Source organism: Ptychodera flava, chromosome 7 (genome assembly GCF_041260155.1).
Source record: "Ptychodera flava strain L36383 chromosome 7, AS_Pfla_20210202, whole genome shotgun sequence".
Classification (NCBI taxonomy): domain Eukaryota; kingdom Metazoa; phylum Hemichordata; class Enteropneusta; family Ptychoderidae; genus Ptychodera; species Ptychodera flava.
Window position 1 is genome coordinate 4,630,204 of NC_091934.1, and position 18,328 is coordinate 4,648,531.

Here is an 18,328-nt window from a genome sequence, read left to right on the forward strand (position 1 = left end):
TTTGTTTCCAATGCTGGGGGATGGCAAAGAGTTTTCTGACTTTACTACCACACTTCACAATGTTAAAAAGCACACCCAGCGATGGTATACCATGAGATTTTGACCAGTTCACGACATATCTGCACGAGCAATAGCGAGTGCATATGAAGTGAACTGGTCAAAATCGAGTGGTATACTGTTGCTAGGTGTGATTATTGCCTTTATATCATAGCAGTATATTGAAATTCTGATAGGAGAGTCAAAAAAAGGATTTTTGCTTTTGCCAAAAGCTTGCGTGTATGTCAACCATGGTAGATCGTGAATATACAACAGTCCTTTTCATGTTTTGACCAATCAGATGGCTGCATTTGCGCCATCAATATACTGGTATGATATAATTAACATTAATAACAGGCAAAGTTCAGCCTCCATACCAGGAGGGAATGAAAGGTTATTAACTCTAAATCAATATCATAACATACACTAAATGCAATGATATGTTGTATAATCATATTGTTATCATAGTAACCGCCAGTAGGATGGCAGTTATCACAGAAATCTGTTTATCAATTTTCTGTCTCTGATCTTATGTCAAAATCATGTGTTATAATGGCAACTAAGCAACTCAGAGTGCTAAATTAAAGTATATCATTTCCATGGCTACTGTATAGATCAATTTAAACTTCAGTAACACACAATTGTGCTGCTATTCAGTTTCATGCTCGGTTTTTCACTGGGTACTTCTCTGGTCTAGATAGTATATACAACAGTTAGTGTATACAAAAGATAATAGATACAACTACAAAGAACTTCCCAATGAGTATTGTTTCCTACTTCTATTCAATGATGCTCTTTCTTTTAACTAACACTTTGGCAGCTGAAAATACTTAGAAATGTCAAGGAAGGGTCTGGGCAGCACAGTACATATTAGCTGACTTTGCTCACAGCTGATGCAGTGCAATAAATCCTGATCAATTCATTATACATTGTGAAATATGTCATTATAAAGCTATATCATCTGATTCAGATATTTAATCAAAATCAGCAAGTGCCTGTACAGGTGTTAAAGAAAGCTGGAAAGTTTCTGTACAGTGTGGTTGAAGACACTACGGTAGCTATGCCTCACGGCAGTACAGAGAGGAGTTTGCAAGGAACGGCAATGTTAAAAAGTGACAGCAGTATCTCTACACTCTGCCAAATGATGTTTGAACAAAGAATGGTTGGATGAAAAGCCACTTGTTCCCAGAGTGCACCTGTAAATGATGAAAGAAATTCACTGGCAGCTAATGATGAAGGAAAAGCTTCAGCATATCAGTTTAATAAATAGAACATATATAGCTAGCACTTGGAACCTTACTTTGCATATATGTTCAAAGTATTGCTATATGGGAAATTCTCAAATAGGGTTTTATCTACACTGCTGAAAAGACAGCAGGCGTGACAGCTCCTATTGAGAAATGGAATATTCTAGAGAATTCAGTCAGATGGTACATATTCAATCTGACAAGATAAAGCATCATTGAGTGAGTTTTTTATGTTCATTGAATTGACTCATGCCAGGATATACCATTAGCAAGGACAGATTCTAGTCAATGCTGCTAAAGCAGTTTACAGACTTAATCAATATCCTTGGTGAGTCAAACAGGGACCTCATTCTCACACGATTCAATGCACTGCTTATTTGACATCTATGCATCTGACATCTGTGGCTATGTAAATGCCGCAGCAATTCCTGTGTGAGTTAAATGTAAATCATGAAAAAACCGCTTTCTGATGTCCGTTGGGTTCTCTCAGTTTTTCCAGTTCTATGCTGTCCGTACTGCTAGACTTATCTGCAGGTACACATTTCAGTCAATATTATGAAGTGTGAATGCCAACGAAGTATCAAGTGTTGACAGTCACACACAAAGTCTTTTCAATTGTTTCCTAATCTCTGTTATGCCAAATCAAAGTATCTCTCAAATGCTGGATGCTATATTTGCAGTTTCACATTACTGACACCCCATACTGCATATCAAAAGATAATGATAACGATAAAGATGACATATTCTAAAGATATACCTGTACTGGTACAGTCTATTGGTGCACATATGGTACAATAACTTGCATTGCATGCTGTCTGCCTCTAAGGAAACTGTTGTGTTGATAAAATTCATTCCAATATCATCGCAATAAAGTCCTCAATAAACTTTTCCCCTTTGCTATTTAGACTGGGTTTCATTTGAATCAATTAGCTTTTGACTCAGAAGTGGAATGAATTAAACTGGGGAGTAAGTGGTTGAGATGAAAAACTCAACCTTTCAATTTGCCAGTGATTTGTGCTATGCAATTGGCTAGTATTAAAGCATTCATTTTGTATTCTAAAGCAGACCCATGGCTGTAACAACACCAAAGGTGTAAGTTGATTTCTTTTCAACAAGTATAGTATTTTGTTCTTCAAAGCATCATTCTGACTGACTTTAAATTGATTTGATCAAAATTTTGTAAATTAGACATACTCATGTAGGTAGTAATATGCAATCAATATTCTTCAGTTAAATTTCAGGCAATAGACAAAATACACAACAACAGCAACACGTGACTTGAAAACATACGTAAGTTACGTTTCGATCAACGGTAACACTTGTGGTTTAAAATATCTGTAAACATCTGCTGAAGTACTATCAAACTATCGGTAAATATCTGCTGCAATGTTATCAAACAAAAGACAGAGCCTCAACCATCAAAAATTTTTTTTTTCACTTGAAATTTTGAAATCAGTGATAGATCATTTCAAGTATTGGTGTGTACAGATAAAGATTCTCTTTTTAGAAGGAAAAGGTTGTTATCTTCTGGCATTACTTTTATTAAATGTGTAAATTTGAAAATTCAGATCTGTTTGGTAGAACTTTGCAATATGCTGAAAGAATGAAAGAAAACCATACCTCATACCACCAACATACCGGTACATACAGTGCATTAAGATACATATTAACATGCTTTGTAGCATTTAGGACACATATATGGTAATAAGCTAACTGCATATAAGGTATGTAGTAGTGTTGTGCAAGAATGTAAATTAATAAACTGTTGCCAAAAATAATGGCAGAATTCAATTGCCTGTACTGCCCGTGGACTGCTGTGTTGATTTGCTAGACAGTATAATAATTGATCCAGCCTTAACTTCACCGTCATTATGTACAGTTTTAAAGGATCTACTTTGTAAACCCAACTTTACAGATTGAGCACACAAAACTTTCCAGCATTTACGACAACTGTATGCTAATGAGCTAACTGCAGCTTTGACAAACTACAGGAAAAGCTTCTAAAAATACTTGCTTGGTTCCGGTCATCTTTCACTTTTGTACAATGCAAACTCATCTGATGTAGGATATTTGCCATCTAGGACATTCCTATGTCCAGGATTACAGTTATCAATAAAATGTTCTCATTTCTTTGTTTCTTTTTTCCTTTTATTGATATTGTCTCACTTTGTGGACTTGCACCTGCATCAACACTGTATATCACTAAGGACACGGACATGTTTGTTCAGATTGGTTGAGTTATGGTCAGAGGTACACAGATCATCCATGAGAGCTGATAAATTGTGCTTGTAAATGTATCATGTAAGGCAATGTTATTATCCTTGTACTGAAAGTAATAAAGATACCTACCGTAATGTTGTATCATACAACTGCTATCTAACATCTCTAACATTTATTAGTATATATGCACATATGTCAAAACTATTTAAAATATGTTCCTGTTATGACTTGTGACAAGAAAGTGTGAATTATTGATGTCATGCATACTAGGGAATTATGGGATGCAGTAAAGATACAGCTGAAAAGATGGTACAGAGAAAATACTTCTGGCTATTTGCATTACCAGTATTTATCGATATGTAGAATGAAAATAGTACTTTCAGGACAAAATAGGAGCGTATCATTAGTTTCCAATGTTGGTTTGATTGTTTATCTCAGACACTAATAACAGTTTGTGCATTTACTCTGCTTGAATCCTTATATGGTGTTATGAATCTTACTTTCAAGTTATGGACAGTGACCATGTTTGATGATAATACTTCATATTTTCAGCTACTTTTGTATCCTCTTTGAGTGAAAATGAACAAATTCTCACCTAAATCAAGAGTTTAAAGGTGCATCTTTGAACATATTCAATGATTAAAGGGACAACAGCTGTAATGTCAAACAGCGCATCATCATTTTACAAATAAGGGGATCACAGTTGCAACTTTAACAATACTTTCATAATTTTTGTTGAATTCAAGAAAACAGTAGTACATTTTTCATTATCTTTTAAAAAAAACCCAGTTACTGTAGGATGTTTTTCATGATTTTTGATCGAGAACATTTTTTCATTATTTTTGTTCAAGAAAACAGAAGTACATTTTTCATCTTCTTCCTGAGGTATAAGACTTGCAAACATATTTACACTCTGTACAATATGAACTGTACAATGTGTTGACAAATGAATTCTAGACTGGACAACAATCACATTGGAAGTTACACACATACGGTACACAGGCTGTGTTGACAAGTTGATTGTAAGATATTTCAACATGATTTGAGAGCACAACAAGTATTGTATTTCACAAGCAGAAAGAAAGTATCGATAAATTCATCAAAAGTTACTGCTCATAGATCTTTCAGCATATTCAAGTCATGTTTACTTGGGAGATCATTAGCAGTAATGAGATTCCTTGACAAGAAAATCTAGTCCACTTAACACTGGCTATAAAAGCATTAACCTGTTTCTTAATCCATTTGAACACAGTTAATATATTTACATATGGTACAAACCTACGTCATGATGTGTGATACATTTTGCAGCCACCTTGACACAAAACCAAATCAGCATGATGGAAATTCAGTCTACTGAATCAACATCCAATTAGTTAAAACCTTTTGGCCTTTGAGCCAAAATTATCGAAAAATCTAGCTTGACTTGAAATCAAAGTTAGGGAAAATCCCCTCCAAACCATTTACACACCTGCACAGTGTCTGATATACAGTACCTTTGCCATCTATTTTCCCTGAATTTGTATCAGGGTAATGTGCAGTAAGTATGAGCACTGAGTGATATGTAAAGTAGCAGGTATATGGATTGGTGTACGCTTTAAGTACATGGTCTGAACCCCACTCTAATTTCAGCTATATATGTTCAATGTATCTAAGCCTGTCCAATCCTGAACCCTACCTGTGTTACGTGATGGTTGACAAGGCCATTGAAGTCCTAATACTTTGATGGCGTCAGTTTTCAGTAAAAGTGGATTGGGTACCTGATTAAAATGTGGGTTGGGAAATTTAGTTCAGTGTGTGTGAGTGTGTGTGTGTGTGTGTGTGTGTGTGTGTGTGTGTGTGTGTGTGTGTGTGTGTGTGTGTGTATGTGTAAACGAGAAAACCATAAAAATTTGTAGTGCACGGCACTAGTACTACATATATGCTTACTTTGGTACTGTTGACTCCTCAGTTGTGTTATTGGCAGGAGCTTGTAAACTCTTTTGTTTCTTGGCATGGTTCTTGCCTTGGTAGTGTGACTGTGCTTGTGTCGGTGAATTGAAGGAAACACCACAGATTTTACAAAAGTCGTCTGAACTGGCAAGTTTAGTGTGCATCACACTATTAGTAGTGTTGTTGTTTGATGACGGAGAAACAGGCTCTGTTTCTGCCATTTCTTGTTGTTTGTTTACACCGTTTTGATGCAGAGAGGTGTTGTTCTCTTCAGCAGGTGATGCTTCAGGGCTGTTTTCCTGCTTTTGCTGGGACTGTAGATGAACCTGTAGAATGACTTGTCCCTGTTTCTGTAGATACTGCCTTACTTTTTTAGCATGGCTTTTCCCTTGGTAGTGTGCCTGGGCTTGCTGAGGTGAGTTTAAACTTACTGAACACAATTTACAGTAGAGAGGTTGCATCAGATCAGCTGGTAATGTCAACACTGTGGCAGTAGGTACCTGTAGTGCAACATTGGCATCACATTTCCCTATATTGCCGTTCATATCATCTGCTTTTCGCTTTTTCCCTCGTGGACTTTGCACAACTGTAAAATGAAAAAAAGATATGAGTTTAAGTCCTGTGCAAACTACTGATGATCGAAACAAACATGAAACACTCAGTGTAAATTATCCTCGATGTGACTTACAGTAAACCTATTCCCTCAACCAGTTTTTCAATGTTCACATTAAAGTACATACCTGTAATCCAACTCTGGATTATGAATTCAGTATAATAACAGTCAGATTCCAAACCTAAAACTGTGCTCGGTCTTTAAATGTGCTAAATGCATAGTAGACCAGTGGAAGCTATTATGAACATAATTATCAACTAGTATTGATACACACTATTAAAAGACAGACACCTGGGACCAGATGATATCAGTGGTTGTGTTCTATATAAATCTGTGGGTGAAATTGTACAGCCTTTATATTCACAACTACTCACTTCTGTTCAGTTCACTCTTATCTTACCATCTCAACCCATTAATTCCTCTCCAACTGGAGATGTACATATTGAACATGTTCAGCATTAATTTGGACAAATATTGATGCATTTGTAGAATTTCCATGACATTTGTCAATTAATTCAGTTGGCCCAACACTGACTACTACCTCATACCAGTACATCCGTCTACTGTATCACATACTTATCATTTAATTATTAATTCTTCAAGACACATTACATTATCAGTAATATAATAAATTGAAATATTTCATTCAATGGCAAGGCACATCACAATGACACATACACACTTGTAAAGGATGATGGTTTAGCTGTCGAAATAAGTAAAGTTTACATGTGTTCACTATCAAGATGATGTTTTGTCTGCATTATACAGTTCTGATGAACATTTATCCTAGCATATTGATTGGGAAAGTACAGCTGTCTCATTGGATAAGAAATGAAAACAACTTTGCTACATTTTGTGATATACTGTTGTACCACAGTTAGAAGCCATTTATGTGGCCCTGAAAATGAATTAATATCCTACAATGTGAAACCTTGGTCAATAAATTTGAGGAGGATGTTAAGAAAGAAATTATGGATTTATCTAGCAAAATTAATGAGGAAATTACAATAGTATTGTTACAATATCAATTTTTCACGATGGCACATATAAATTTTTGGTTATTTTTGATATTGTCTGCAGCACTTGGGTTTAACATTCACTGGTGAGCATGCACAGAAACATATATCAGCTGTGCGGAATATCTGTCAATTGTAACCATTCTATAACATGCAAACTTTGTTTGACCTTTCAGTTTCAGAAAATCACTTTTTAAATGTTTCATGCCAAAATTTTAATGTGGTCTGCTACATGTATGATAAACCACTAAGTGATGGATATACCTGTTCTTCTTGACAAGTTCAATCCATATATGGTATGCTTACTTTGCAAGCTTGTGCATATAATTTTATATCATGAACTAGTCAATATCTCATGGTATCACTATAAATGGGGGGGAGGGAGGTTGTTCATTGCTTGAATATATTGTATACATTGATACACATATTATACATGTACACCAAGAAATGATTTGATCAGTGTGGGAAACCATCAAATGAGCAATGTGAATCTCTGGTTTATTTTCACTAAATCCAGCCAGCTGCTGATGTTGTTCACTGGGGACAGTACTTAAAATCCTTATACGCTTTACACATGCAATAAAGACTGACGTCATATTTGCTACTGATCACTGTATGAGGCATGCGGGAATTTTTGTTGCTAAAGGCTGCTGCAGAAAGTATACTAAACTCAACCGTAAAACTTCAATGGTTGAGGTTCTGGAAATAAGTACGGCTGTTGGGTCATGTTCTGAATGAGTAATTGCGTTGTAAGGATTTACGACTGAACTTTCCCTGCTAGAATGATTACAGTCTGGAGTTTGCTTTGAATAGGATAATGGAAAGTTCACTGATGATACTCATCTTTGAAGAACGTATTCATGATAGATTATTAACATATCCAAGACATTGATTACTTTTATTATCTTTCCACTGGGGAGATTTCCAAAGTGAGATAGGACAAATGTACCAACTAATTTATTGAATAAATAACACTGCCAGTCTGCACTGTAGGGTACCAGCAGGAGTAATATTTTTCTGTGATTTGAACATGAGTGCTTTTGTTAATCATCTCCAGAGTATGTTGAAGAATTCAAATCAGACATTGCTGCAAAGCATTACAGTGAAGTTACCACTCTGCAGAGAATTCGGATACACCTAAATATTTGTTTATAATGTATTTTAATGATAATCATCAAAATATATACCATTCAAAAACTGTAAAATGTAATTCACAGAACACATAAAGTGTACAAAAGACCGGTGCGATACATTGGTACATGTATTCACTGTTTGATTCAAATGGTATACCGGGTACTAGTACAACATAATGATACAGATAGTGTAAGCTTATGTTGATTTTGACCTGTAAAATGCTGTAAATTTACATATTACAGTATTATGCGCCTCAAAGTGAAAGACTTCACTTTTGCTCAAACTTTCCTTAATGAAACTTTCAACCAAATCAACAATAGAAACTGGGTGTCACCATGCAAATTTTGGAACAAGAGACACAAATCATCCAACATTTTGCAATATTTGAAATTCAAAATGGCCACCATCCCTGTGTTAACTCTACTGGGAAAATTTAAATTCTGGATTTTCGAAAAACTAAGCCGGTGAAAGTGGTAGATCAGAAGAGAATTGTAGAAATTTGAATGTCCAAATATCTGTCCCCAAGGCGCGCTCTACCTTCAATTAATCTTGCAGAAATTCATAATCTGAAGGTAAACGACACTCACTGTACTTTTGAAATTTGTTCCTTTGCATTGATCCCACAGACACAAATCACCTTAACTATGCAGATTACAATCATGGTTTATGATATTAAATAATGCTGTAAGAGTAAGACACGGTCCACTTGGTTTGTGAACACATGTTCCCAGGCCATAGTGCCAGGTTTTCTGTATCATTGACAGAGTCTTCATGATTTTAGTTCCATGTGAAAAATTCTTCATGTTACATGTATTCTGTTGCTGAAACATGATGGTTGGGTTTTAGTTGTCAATGTTTACATTTTTTTTGCAAATACTGTCACACAGTAGCATTCATACACGTACACATTTTTTGAAGTGCGGAAGTTACGCTACATCAATACCACAGGTATTAGATGAGCAATTTCGCTACAGCAGAGATTTGACAGCTTATGAAACAGCAAATTCTTGGTCAGCAGAATAAAATCAAATCTACACTTTGCATACGGTGCAACATGAATAGAGAGACTGTCAAAGGATGTCAGATGAGAGCCAGTTCACTTTATTTGATTTGTGAAATATTGAAAAGAAGTGGCACTTTAGCCAGAACAGTGACTGCACCATGTGTACCGTTCCTTGTACCCTGTGGCAACCTAGATTAGTTGAAGTACTGTTTTGGTTGTATGCTCAGGGATTGAGATATCTTGAACAAGGTTCAATAACCATAGAGGTAGTAATATTATATGATTAGAAAATACCTGTAGCATGACTTCACTAATGGACACATACCTACAAAAATTAATATACTTTATCAAGATGATTATTATCAATATTACTGTATAATTATCAATTACTATGACAACTGGCAAGAGAATCATACATGTATCGTCTGTCTATTACCTTAAGTTATTACCAATGTCTGCAATTTTTGCAGCAATATTACATGTACAGTATCTGCTGTAATGAAATTTTAGGAAAACTACTACTGGAATTTCCAACTGAAATGTGTTGCCATGGAAATGGGTGACATACATTATGTAAAAATAGACCCCATGTGTTCCCCTAAAATACCTTGTGCCAGACATTTCTGTGGCAATGCAATCCACTATCATTTAGATTATGATTTTAATACAATACTCTAACAGTATGTTAATATCATTATTGTTGTTGTTGTTGTTGTTGTTGTTGTTGGTTGCCTATGTGGGGTACCTTTCCTGTATTTCATGAAAATATTGAAATCTTACCAACACCATCATGCACGTACGCTCCCACAGTACACTGAATACATTCCCAGGGACAACATATGATAATTTATCATAAATGTTTCTGCTGATGTTGTTGTACTTTTTTCTCACTTTCTACAGAATGGAGTTGAACCAAAACCACTGTTAATTTCATTGGTGCTATTAATCCCTTGGTTAATATTTCATTGAGGTAAATGCATGAATGTGTGCATGCATGCATTCATGCTTTCTTAATGTAATATTGCTACAGAATTTTATCAGGAACTCATCAGAGTTTGGAGACATTTTCCTAATCTAGTTTTGTACTGGTAAATTATGATTGAACTTCTTTTATTAAAAAGCACACACTAGTAGGCTCTCACATGCAATTTCACTTACGGACGGACCATTAGATCTTGGGAGGGGTGTGGTCACAATGTAATTGTGAAATTTTTTTATCATTGTTAATTTCTAAAAAATGTTTTTCCAAATGAGAAAAGCTGTGCTATTTTTTTTTTCTGAGTAAATTTTCAGATTTATAATTTTTTTAAAGTTCGACGCTGTCTGAGGATACAATGTACATCCATATCACTAGCACAAATAAGATTGTGTGCTGTAACCCCAACATACATACAGTGTGGCTAAGTGATTTATATTGCTGATAGATTTTGCGAAATGGTTGCAGATCATCTTGCGCACTGAATGTCCAACAATACTGCCTAATACTGGAACAGAAGGAAATGAAGAAGTGGTGGAATCAGAGACTGATCTTTGCACAACAATGACAGTACATGTGTCACTCCTGGTTCTGTAAACAATTCTGAACAGATGATTCATATAAATGAGACAATCAGAAAAAAGACAATGTCGGCAGTGGGTTTCCCTCCCTGTATGATGACAGTATTCTCCGTAGGATTTTTTTACAAGAGGGCGAAGATGTGGTGCAAAGCACCACAAGCGCCGTGCAAGCAGCCGTGGGGGAGGTCAGGAAGGGGGTGTCCCCCCTCCTGCTGTTGGAGCTTTTGAAAATAAAGATTCAAATGTGTTATTTGGTGGCACTTGGGGAGTATTTTTTTCAATTACACATCTTCCTCTGAAACATGGTCTTCTTGCTCCTCAGTACATGTAGCTTCCTATATTTTTGAAAATTGACTGTTTGGGTTTCCTGGCTTCCCTTTCTACTGTGTGGTGAAATGCCTACATTCACCCCACCAAACATCATGCATATCTCATGATTTACGATTAATTTTGACAAGCTGAGAAGCTATTTGCAAAATATAGTGAACTTTGCATATTTGTGTTTTTAGGGCAATTTTTGCCCTTTTTTGATCAAAACATCTATTTCTCTGTAGCAGCATGTCCAAATTGATTGGATGTGTATAAATGTAGTGAAATTTCAATATTAGTCTTTTTAGGGCAATTTATGCCATTTATGGTCAAAAAATCTGTATTCTCTGAAAGGGCTTGTCCAATTTCTTTGAAATTTGCTACATAAGTCCCTTAAGATTTGCTTAAATCATGCTTTTTTTTGTGGTGGAAAAATTCTTAAGATAATTGTCATTCGGCATTTGCTACAGACAAACGATTAGTCATGCAGATTTTTTTCAGTATTTGCTATAGAGAAACCTTCAAAGTCCAACCCTTTTGTGTGTTTTTGTGTTGGGATTAGTTGGATAGATGGCATTCTATGTAGTGTATTGTTGAATGTTAAAAAATGTGTTACAGTTGTTTTTAAGGCTGTTTTTTGAGAAAAAAGAATTGAAAATGCCATACCATAGTTTCAATGTTTTACCTAGTGTACCTGCTTGGTTTGTACACAAGAAACAAGTACCCGTAGAAAACAGGCTCTATAATTTTATAATTTTCAAGTGATCAGAATACAAAAGTCCTGAAAGGATAAGATGATCACAACTTCTAGTATAAGGGATACAGTCACTCTAAACATTGTATACAATAAAATTTAAAATGTGCAGGAGCATGTACTAAAATACAGAAAGCTGGTTCCTGTCGGTACAATCTAAAAAAATTCAAGATTTTAAAGACTTTTGCAGAAATTTTTTCTACGCATTTGAATCCTTATTTATTTATTTTTTTATTTTGCAAACTAGTCTGAAGATTTTTTTTTCCTAACTTTCTGCTCTGAAAATTTTTTTTTCTGTTTTTGACCATCCCCCTCCCAAGATCTAATGGTCCATCCCTTACTGATGAAATTAAGATTCATAAGTTGGCCACAGTATGATTGGTATCCTCTGGGCTCAAAAACACTGCTTCAAAGAACGTAAGGAACATCTGGTTTCATGATTATTTGAGCAGGAGTATGCCTAGTATGAATTGCATTCATGTGCCAATACTTTACGGATTTGTCATGAGTGGATTCTGTAATAACCAAATAGTTGAAGTCCACCATGATCAGATCAGTACACTGTCTGTTATGCGCAGTATTTCACCACACAGTGTCCTAGCTGACAGAGCCACCCTGATTGTGGATACCCCAGACACTGTTGTGGCTGAAAAAACAGCCATATTGAGGATCTGTGGCACAAAACTATGATCAAAGGCAGTTCAAAGAAGCATGAATGCATGTGGGAGAGATACCAACATGCATCAGCATCAATAAGATGTGGATGGCTTAAACTGATAAACACTGCGATAGCATCAGCTCTTCCACTGTCTGTGTGTGAATGTTTACAGTATTCAAAAGTGTCAGCTGTCGGAAGCATGTGATTTCATTCCCAGGACAACTGACAATTCCCTAACTACATTTAAATTTAAATTACATGGCTCTCAAAGAGGAAACAGTTTTATTAATTTGAAAGTGGCTGTGAAGAGACTGATATCTTGAGAGTTAATTTGAGAATAACTGATAGCCAAGTTTCCTGACAAGATTGATTAAAATATTCCACAGTTGTTTTTACATTTCAGGAAATACTAAGGCCATGAATCTTATTAATATACTTGGCAATCGTGTTTAAATGAAGGCGGCCTTCAAAATATTGATATTAATATCCTGTATAAAACAGTTTGACGTCTGGGTAGGTTAAGCTTTGACCAAAAGAAAACTGTCTGACCAATACAACAATGCTGTACTTTAAAGGGAGGCAGTCGTCGGAACTGCACATGTACGACTTTCTTGTTTACAAACAATGTATTTCATGCATGATATCTAGATGCATGCATCATGTCACCATAGCTGCAACATTTAAATTTTATGATATTAATTGTTAACAAACATGTTTTAACTTTCATCAGTCGCCAACGTACCCTAGATACAGCGGTTAAATCAGTTGTAGGGGTCCCTGGCAACCTTTGAGCAGAGTTAAGCCTCCCTTTAATTATGCTAGTAATAATATGCAAACCAATAGATACGGTCCCTGTGCCATTATTATATCGGTAAACTTGTGTCTCTGTAACCTGTTGAGTTTAATTGTAGAGTGAAGTTTGGTATCAGTGCACATGATGAAGCTTGCGATTTAACAGTGACATGCAGTTGAATAACTTTGGGGGTAGGGTGGGGTGGGGTGGGGATGGCCAGGTAGGGGTTGTACTTGACCTTTGACCTCAACTGTTAATGCAAACACCAAAGACACACAATCTCATTATTTTTTCAAATATAATACATATCTCATGATCATCTATTCCCAGTGTTACAAAGACCAGTCCAAAATGATGAATTTATTATGTGAAACAATTCTGCTGAACAACTACTTTCCTTTCAAAGGCTTTTTCTATATGCTCTGCAAATACCCTGGCTGTGTAAATGTACTCAGTCAGCATGCAATTGCTCTTGAAATGAAGTGTACGAACAGGACATTGTGAAGAACTATTTTTTCCAACTTTGCTTGTAAAATTTGACGTAAAAGGTTCAATAAGATCTGTCATGAAGTACCAGGATTTATATCCTCGTATATCATATGTTTTATTTAGTATTGTGTCCTAGACACTAAGGGTCTACGACACTCGGACAGTAACCTCTGTTGGATGGTAAATTTGGACATACATGTACATACTGGTACATATATGTTGTGAAAACCTGGTAATAGACTAATACATTGACAAGTGACAAAGTGCAGTTGATATTGCCATACACATGATGTATATGCAGTACTTGCAAATGAGGGTTTAACCACAATAACACTAACAGCTCAATGAACATAAAATAGGTTCTGATTTTCAACGTCCCCTTCCAAAAAGATTTTAAATCTCACCAAGTCCAAAATAAGTCATAAGCCTTCATGCTGCACTCTAATGCAATCTTACTGATCTAAAACCTCATGAAAGAAACCCAGTCCCAGTTTGCCAGTACAGTGTTGCTACTAATATCACTTCATTTGATGGATTTATCTCCCCTCTACATCATCAAACCATATGCTAATAGTATTCACTTTGGATGGCTTTGATGAATCAAGACGGCAAACTAATAATAATTCATTCAACTTGAAAATTTTGTCGAATAGTCTGAGTAGATTTCTTACCATACAGTAGGAACTGGCAACATTCTTTTTGATAAAACACTTCAAGTTGCAAATGTCATTTCATAATTTCATTTCATAAATATCATAGTTCAGGAGAAAGAAATAACTCACTTGGTATCATTTCCCATTATTTTTCATAAATCTACACAGATGAGTTACATCGTAATGTATGGAATGTTTCTACATTATTATTTTTGACAAGCTCAATGTAATCTGATAAGCATTCAGAAGGATCATTCTATTTCCAAAAACAAACAGTTTTTGATGTACCGGTATGTGTAAGATTCTTTCATATAATTTCTTGACTTTCTGTCCAAATAGACACTGCAAATATTATAGATGCAAACACTCATCAAGGAGACTTTAATGAAATAACATCACTACACAGTATGGATATAAAGCTAGGAAAATAGGAAAATAAAGTTTACATAGGATGACTTTGATGACATGACAGAAATGTAATCAGCTACAAATATTCTAGCATTCTCAAAATGAATATTTATAAGCCTTACAGTTTCCAACAGTGTCACTATTCAACATCTGCTTTAAGTGTTAGTTTACCTTGATTAGTATTGCAGGAAATTTTTCAGGGTTGCAAATAAAGTATTGAATATTACACCTTGCGGCTGTTATTTTACGATGATGGAGTGTCATAATCCATAAAATCATTTATGACCCTGCTAACTGACTGGCACAGTACTGTCTACAGCACTTTTGTGAATTAAACAGACGATGAATTTCTGACCATAAAGATGTTTTCTTATAAAGAAAAGCAGAAACACGCAGCATAGTGATGTACATGAAGTGTATTTAACCACTGTGCAGCAGGAAAACATAAGCTGGGAGTTAATCACCTCCTTTGACTCCGAGTTCTTTACAAAGCAATGCTTTCCTTTCATCAAGAAGTAATATCTGTATAGTATATGTCAGCTTATCCCTTTGGGAAATTATAAACTAAGCCTGTCTACAGGGAAATCCTCTAGTAGCGTTACCTTGTGGCTTGTCTAATGTTGATCCAGGAAATTACTGAGTTAACTGTGAGTGTTATATGAAAACGTACACTTCATAATATCACAATATACTATAGATATCATATATCATAACAGAAGAGACAATGGTATGTCAAAGATATACCCCTCTATAAAGCAATATACCATAATGATAGATTTCAATCTGAATGCTGGTAAATCTACATCTATATCTTCCCGTTTCTAACTTCAAATGATATTGTAAAGTTCTTTCAGTATTGACAACCTTTGGGGAATCTTAAGGTTTCCTGTTTTCAATAGAAATCAAAAATTCAATTTATTTAGTTCTTAGCGATTTAACACAGAGAATAGCTCCAATTTTTGACTTTTAAATGTTGGCATTTTGGCACTAATTTAGTTCTTGTAGCTAAAACTATTGCATGATCTATGTAGGTTTCTTTCCTCTATTATAAAGCTATAAACTTTCAATTTCCCTAGTACTTGTAAATATCTGAAATATATTCTATTGATTAGCATGGTTACATGTATCCCATACACTGTTTTTACATTGCAAAAAATTAAACATTTCTTAACTTAATATAAAACAATACAACACTATAAATACTTTGTGAAATATTTTTAGGAGAGGTATTTTTGTCAACAAAGTGTAATATTTACTCCAAGTTTCGACATGGTTGTTATCAATTGCTGGAGGACTAACATGTAGAAGTCAACCTCATTACATTCAGAATTTGGACAAATGATGGTACTAAGTACTGAATGAAATATTCTGTCTGGTGGCCTCTCAGCTAGGCGACTGACTGATGCCGTATGTTGTGGGTTCGAATCCGATTGAAGACTATCCGTATTTTCTACCCTGGGTTGGTAACACTGCTGGTGGACAGAATTGTTCCCGAGGTTATCGTTCGCCCAGTTAAAGCGATGAAATTCGTTTCTTCGCTTCGATAAAGTGTGTATGTGCGATGTATGTGCAATGTATTATGTGAGCATGCGTGCGTGAGTGCTTCATGAACTCTACAACGTGTTGAGCGGTCTCAGTCAGAAAAATGTAACACACTTAGCCGGCTATGAACCACTCTTTTTTGGGAGTGGAGATTTAGCCGAGTGGTTCTGTCTGTGGCCTCTCAGCTAGGCGACTGATGCCGTATGTTGTGGGTTCGAATCCGATTGAAGACTATCCGTATATTCAACAGCTAAGCATATTTAGTTTGCTATGGATAATCAATGCTGTCATATGAAATAATTTATTTAAAAATTCATCTTTTCTTCATCAAATGAAATGTCGCATCTTTCAATTATTAAAATACAGCTAGCAACGATAATTACTATTTAATGGAAAACACTTTGTAGATTGTAATACTGAAATGGTTATGACATCCAATGTAAAGGAAAGGTATTTGAACCTGGACAGGATATTTGATCAAACATTTATTCAAGTTTGCTCTCTGAGTAAAGAACAGTCAGAGGGTGGCCAGTGTTGAACATGGATAGATGCATCATGTATAACGTGTTGCTTGCACTGTATGCAGTTGAAAACCACACCTTTGTCAATTATGTCTGGGAAGGATAAAAGCTGGTTAAGTGGTTCATACCCCAGGGAAACATCAGAAGTACACACTAAAGTGTTCTTTGTTACATGTAAAATTCATTTTGTATTCCCACTAGTATGAGGAAATGCCGTGAGTATTTTTCTGCATATATAATGATTTATTTGAATGTGAATGAAGATCTAGGAAATCCATGCAAATGCTTTTTATATTGAAGAGAGAAGTTCCATCCTTAATCTGTCAATTCTATTTTTTAACCATTTATTACAGCAATTTCCAGATTTACTTAAAGGAACAAAGTGGCTCTTTTTTAGCTTTTTTCATGAATTTTGTAAGATGTGAAAGGTAGTTTGTGTTTATTGAATTCTTCAAATGCTGGTCCACTGTGCACAACCTCAACTCTGGTTTTACTAACGTTTTAGCAAGACAAGATTAAACATTCAGTGAAACATTTTACAGTCTGTACCAGAAAATGAAGCTGGCGCACCATTCTCACCATGCATGGCTGAACATACACTGTTACATTAAGTTTGGGCATCATGCAAGTACCTCACTTGGCTATAATGTATGCTATATGTACAGTAGGTTTCAATCGGAGCATAGCGTATACCATAAATAAGGTGTATGGAGAGGTCCTAGACTAGCAAGCTTTAATAGTAAGTGTAGTGCCTTTTTTTGAGAAAAGGACAACAGCTTTCCCTTACATTGTGGCAATGGTTATTTGTCATGTACATGTATACAAAGCAAATAAGAAATTGAAAAATCTATTTTATCCACTGGTCACAAATGAAATCATCTGTTTACATTGACCGAAGGGGTAATTTCAGACACTTTTGCAGTTTTGTACTGTCATCATCTTTTTCTTTACTGAGTGACTTTATGCAAGTATCGTACTCTATGTTTTCTTAATATCACAACAGAGTGAAAAAGAGTGAGTTTTATCCCTTTAAGCCTTAAAAGATAGTGGTGAAATTTTCAGAGTAATAACATGAACACTTATATGGAAACTGAACTCAGCATTTTATTTGGATTCACACGTGCATCTGGCTACTAAGTACTATTGAATTAATCTTCTGTTCAAATTAAAGCACCATTGATTATGATATAAACATGTGCTGAGGATTAGAGTTCTATACCAATATTTACCAGTATAATGTGAAAAAATTTCCATGAAATGTATTTTTGTATTTATTTATGTATAAATGAGTTATGGACAAAACACGGTTGTAGTCAGAGTACTTCATGATTCTTTATCCAAACTTAAATAGTCCATGCTGAGCAATTGGCAAAGAATTCTGGCACTAGATTAGTTCAAAAAACTGAGGAACACATGGAATCACTTGGTTGGTTATCTGCCAACATT

General features: G+C 35.3%; 1 protein-coding gene across 1 annotated transcript in view; it reads right to left on the bottom strand.

Moving 5' to 3' along the window:
* The window catches only part of LOC139136616 (zinc finger matrin-type protein 3-like), a 99,417-nt gene that overhangs the window by 46,584 nt on the left and 34,505 nt on the right, over window positions 1-18,328 (bottom strand). Inside the window, exon 2 of the mRNA XM_070704388.1 lies at window positions 5,430-6,018. Coding sequence (XP_070560489.1) covers window positions 5,430-6,018 — 589 coding nt within the window. The remainder of the gene's footprint in view (window positions 1-5,429; window positions 6,019-18,328) is intronic.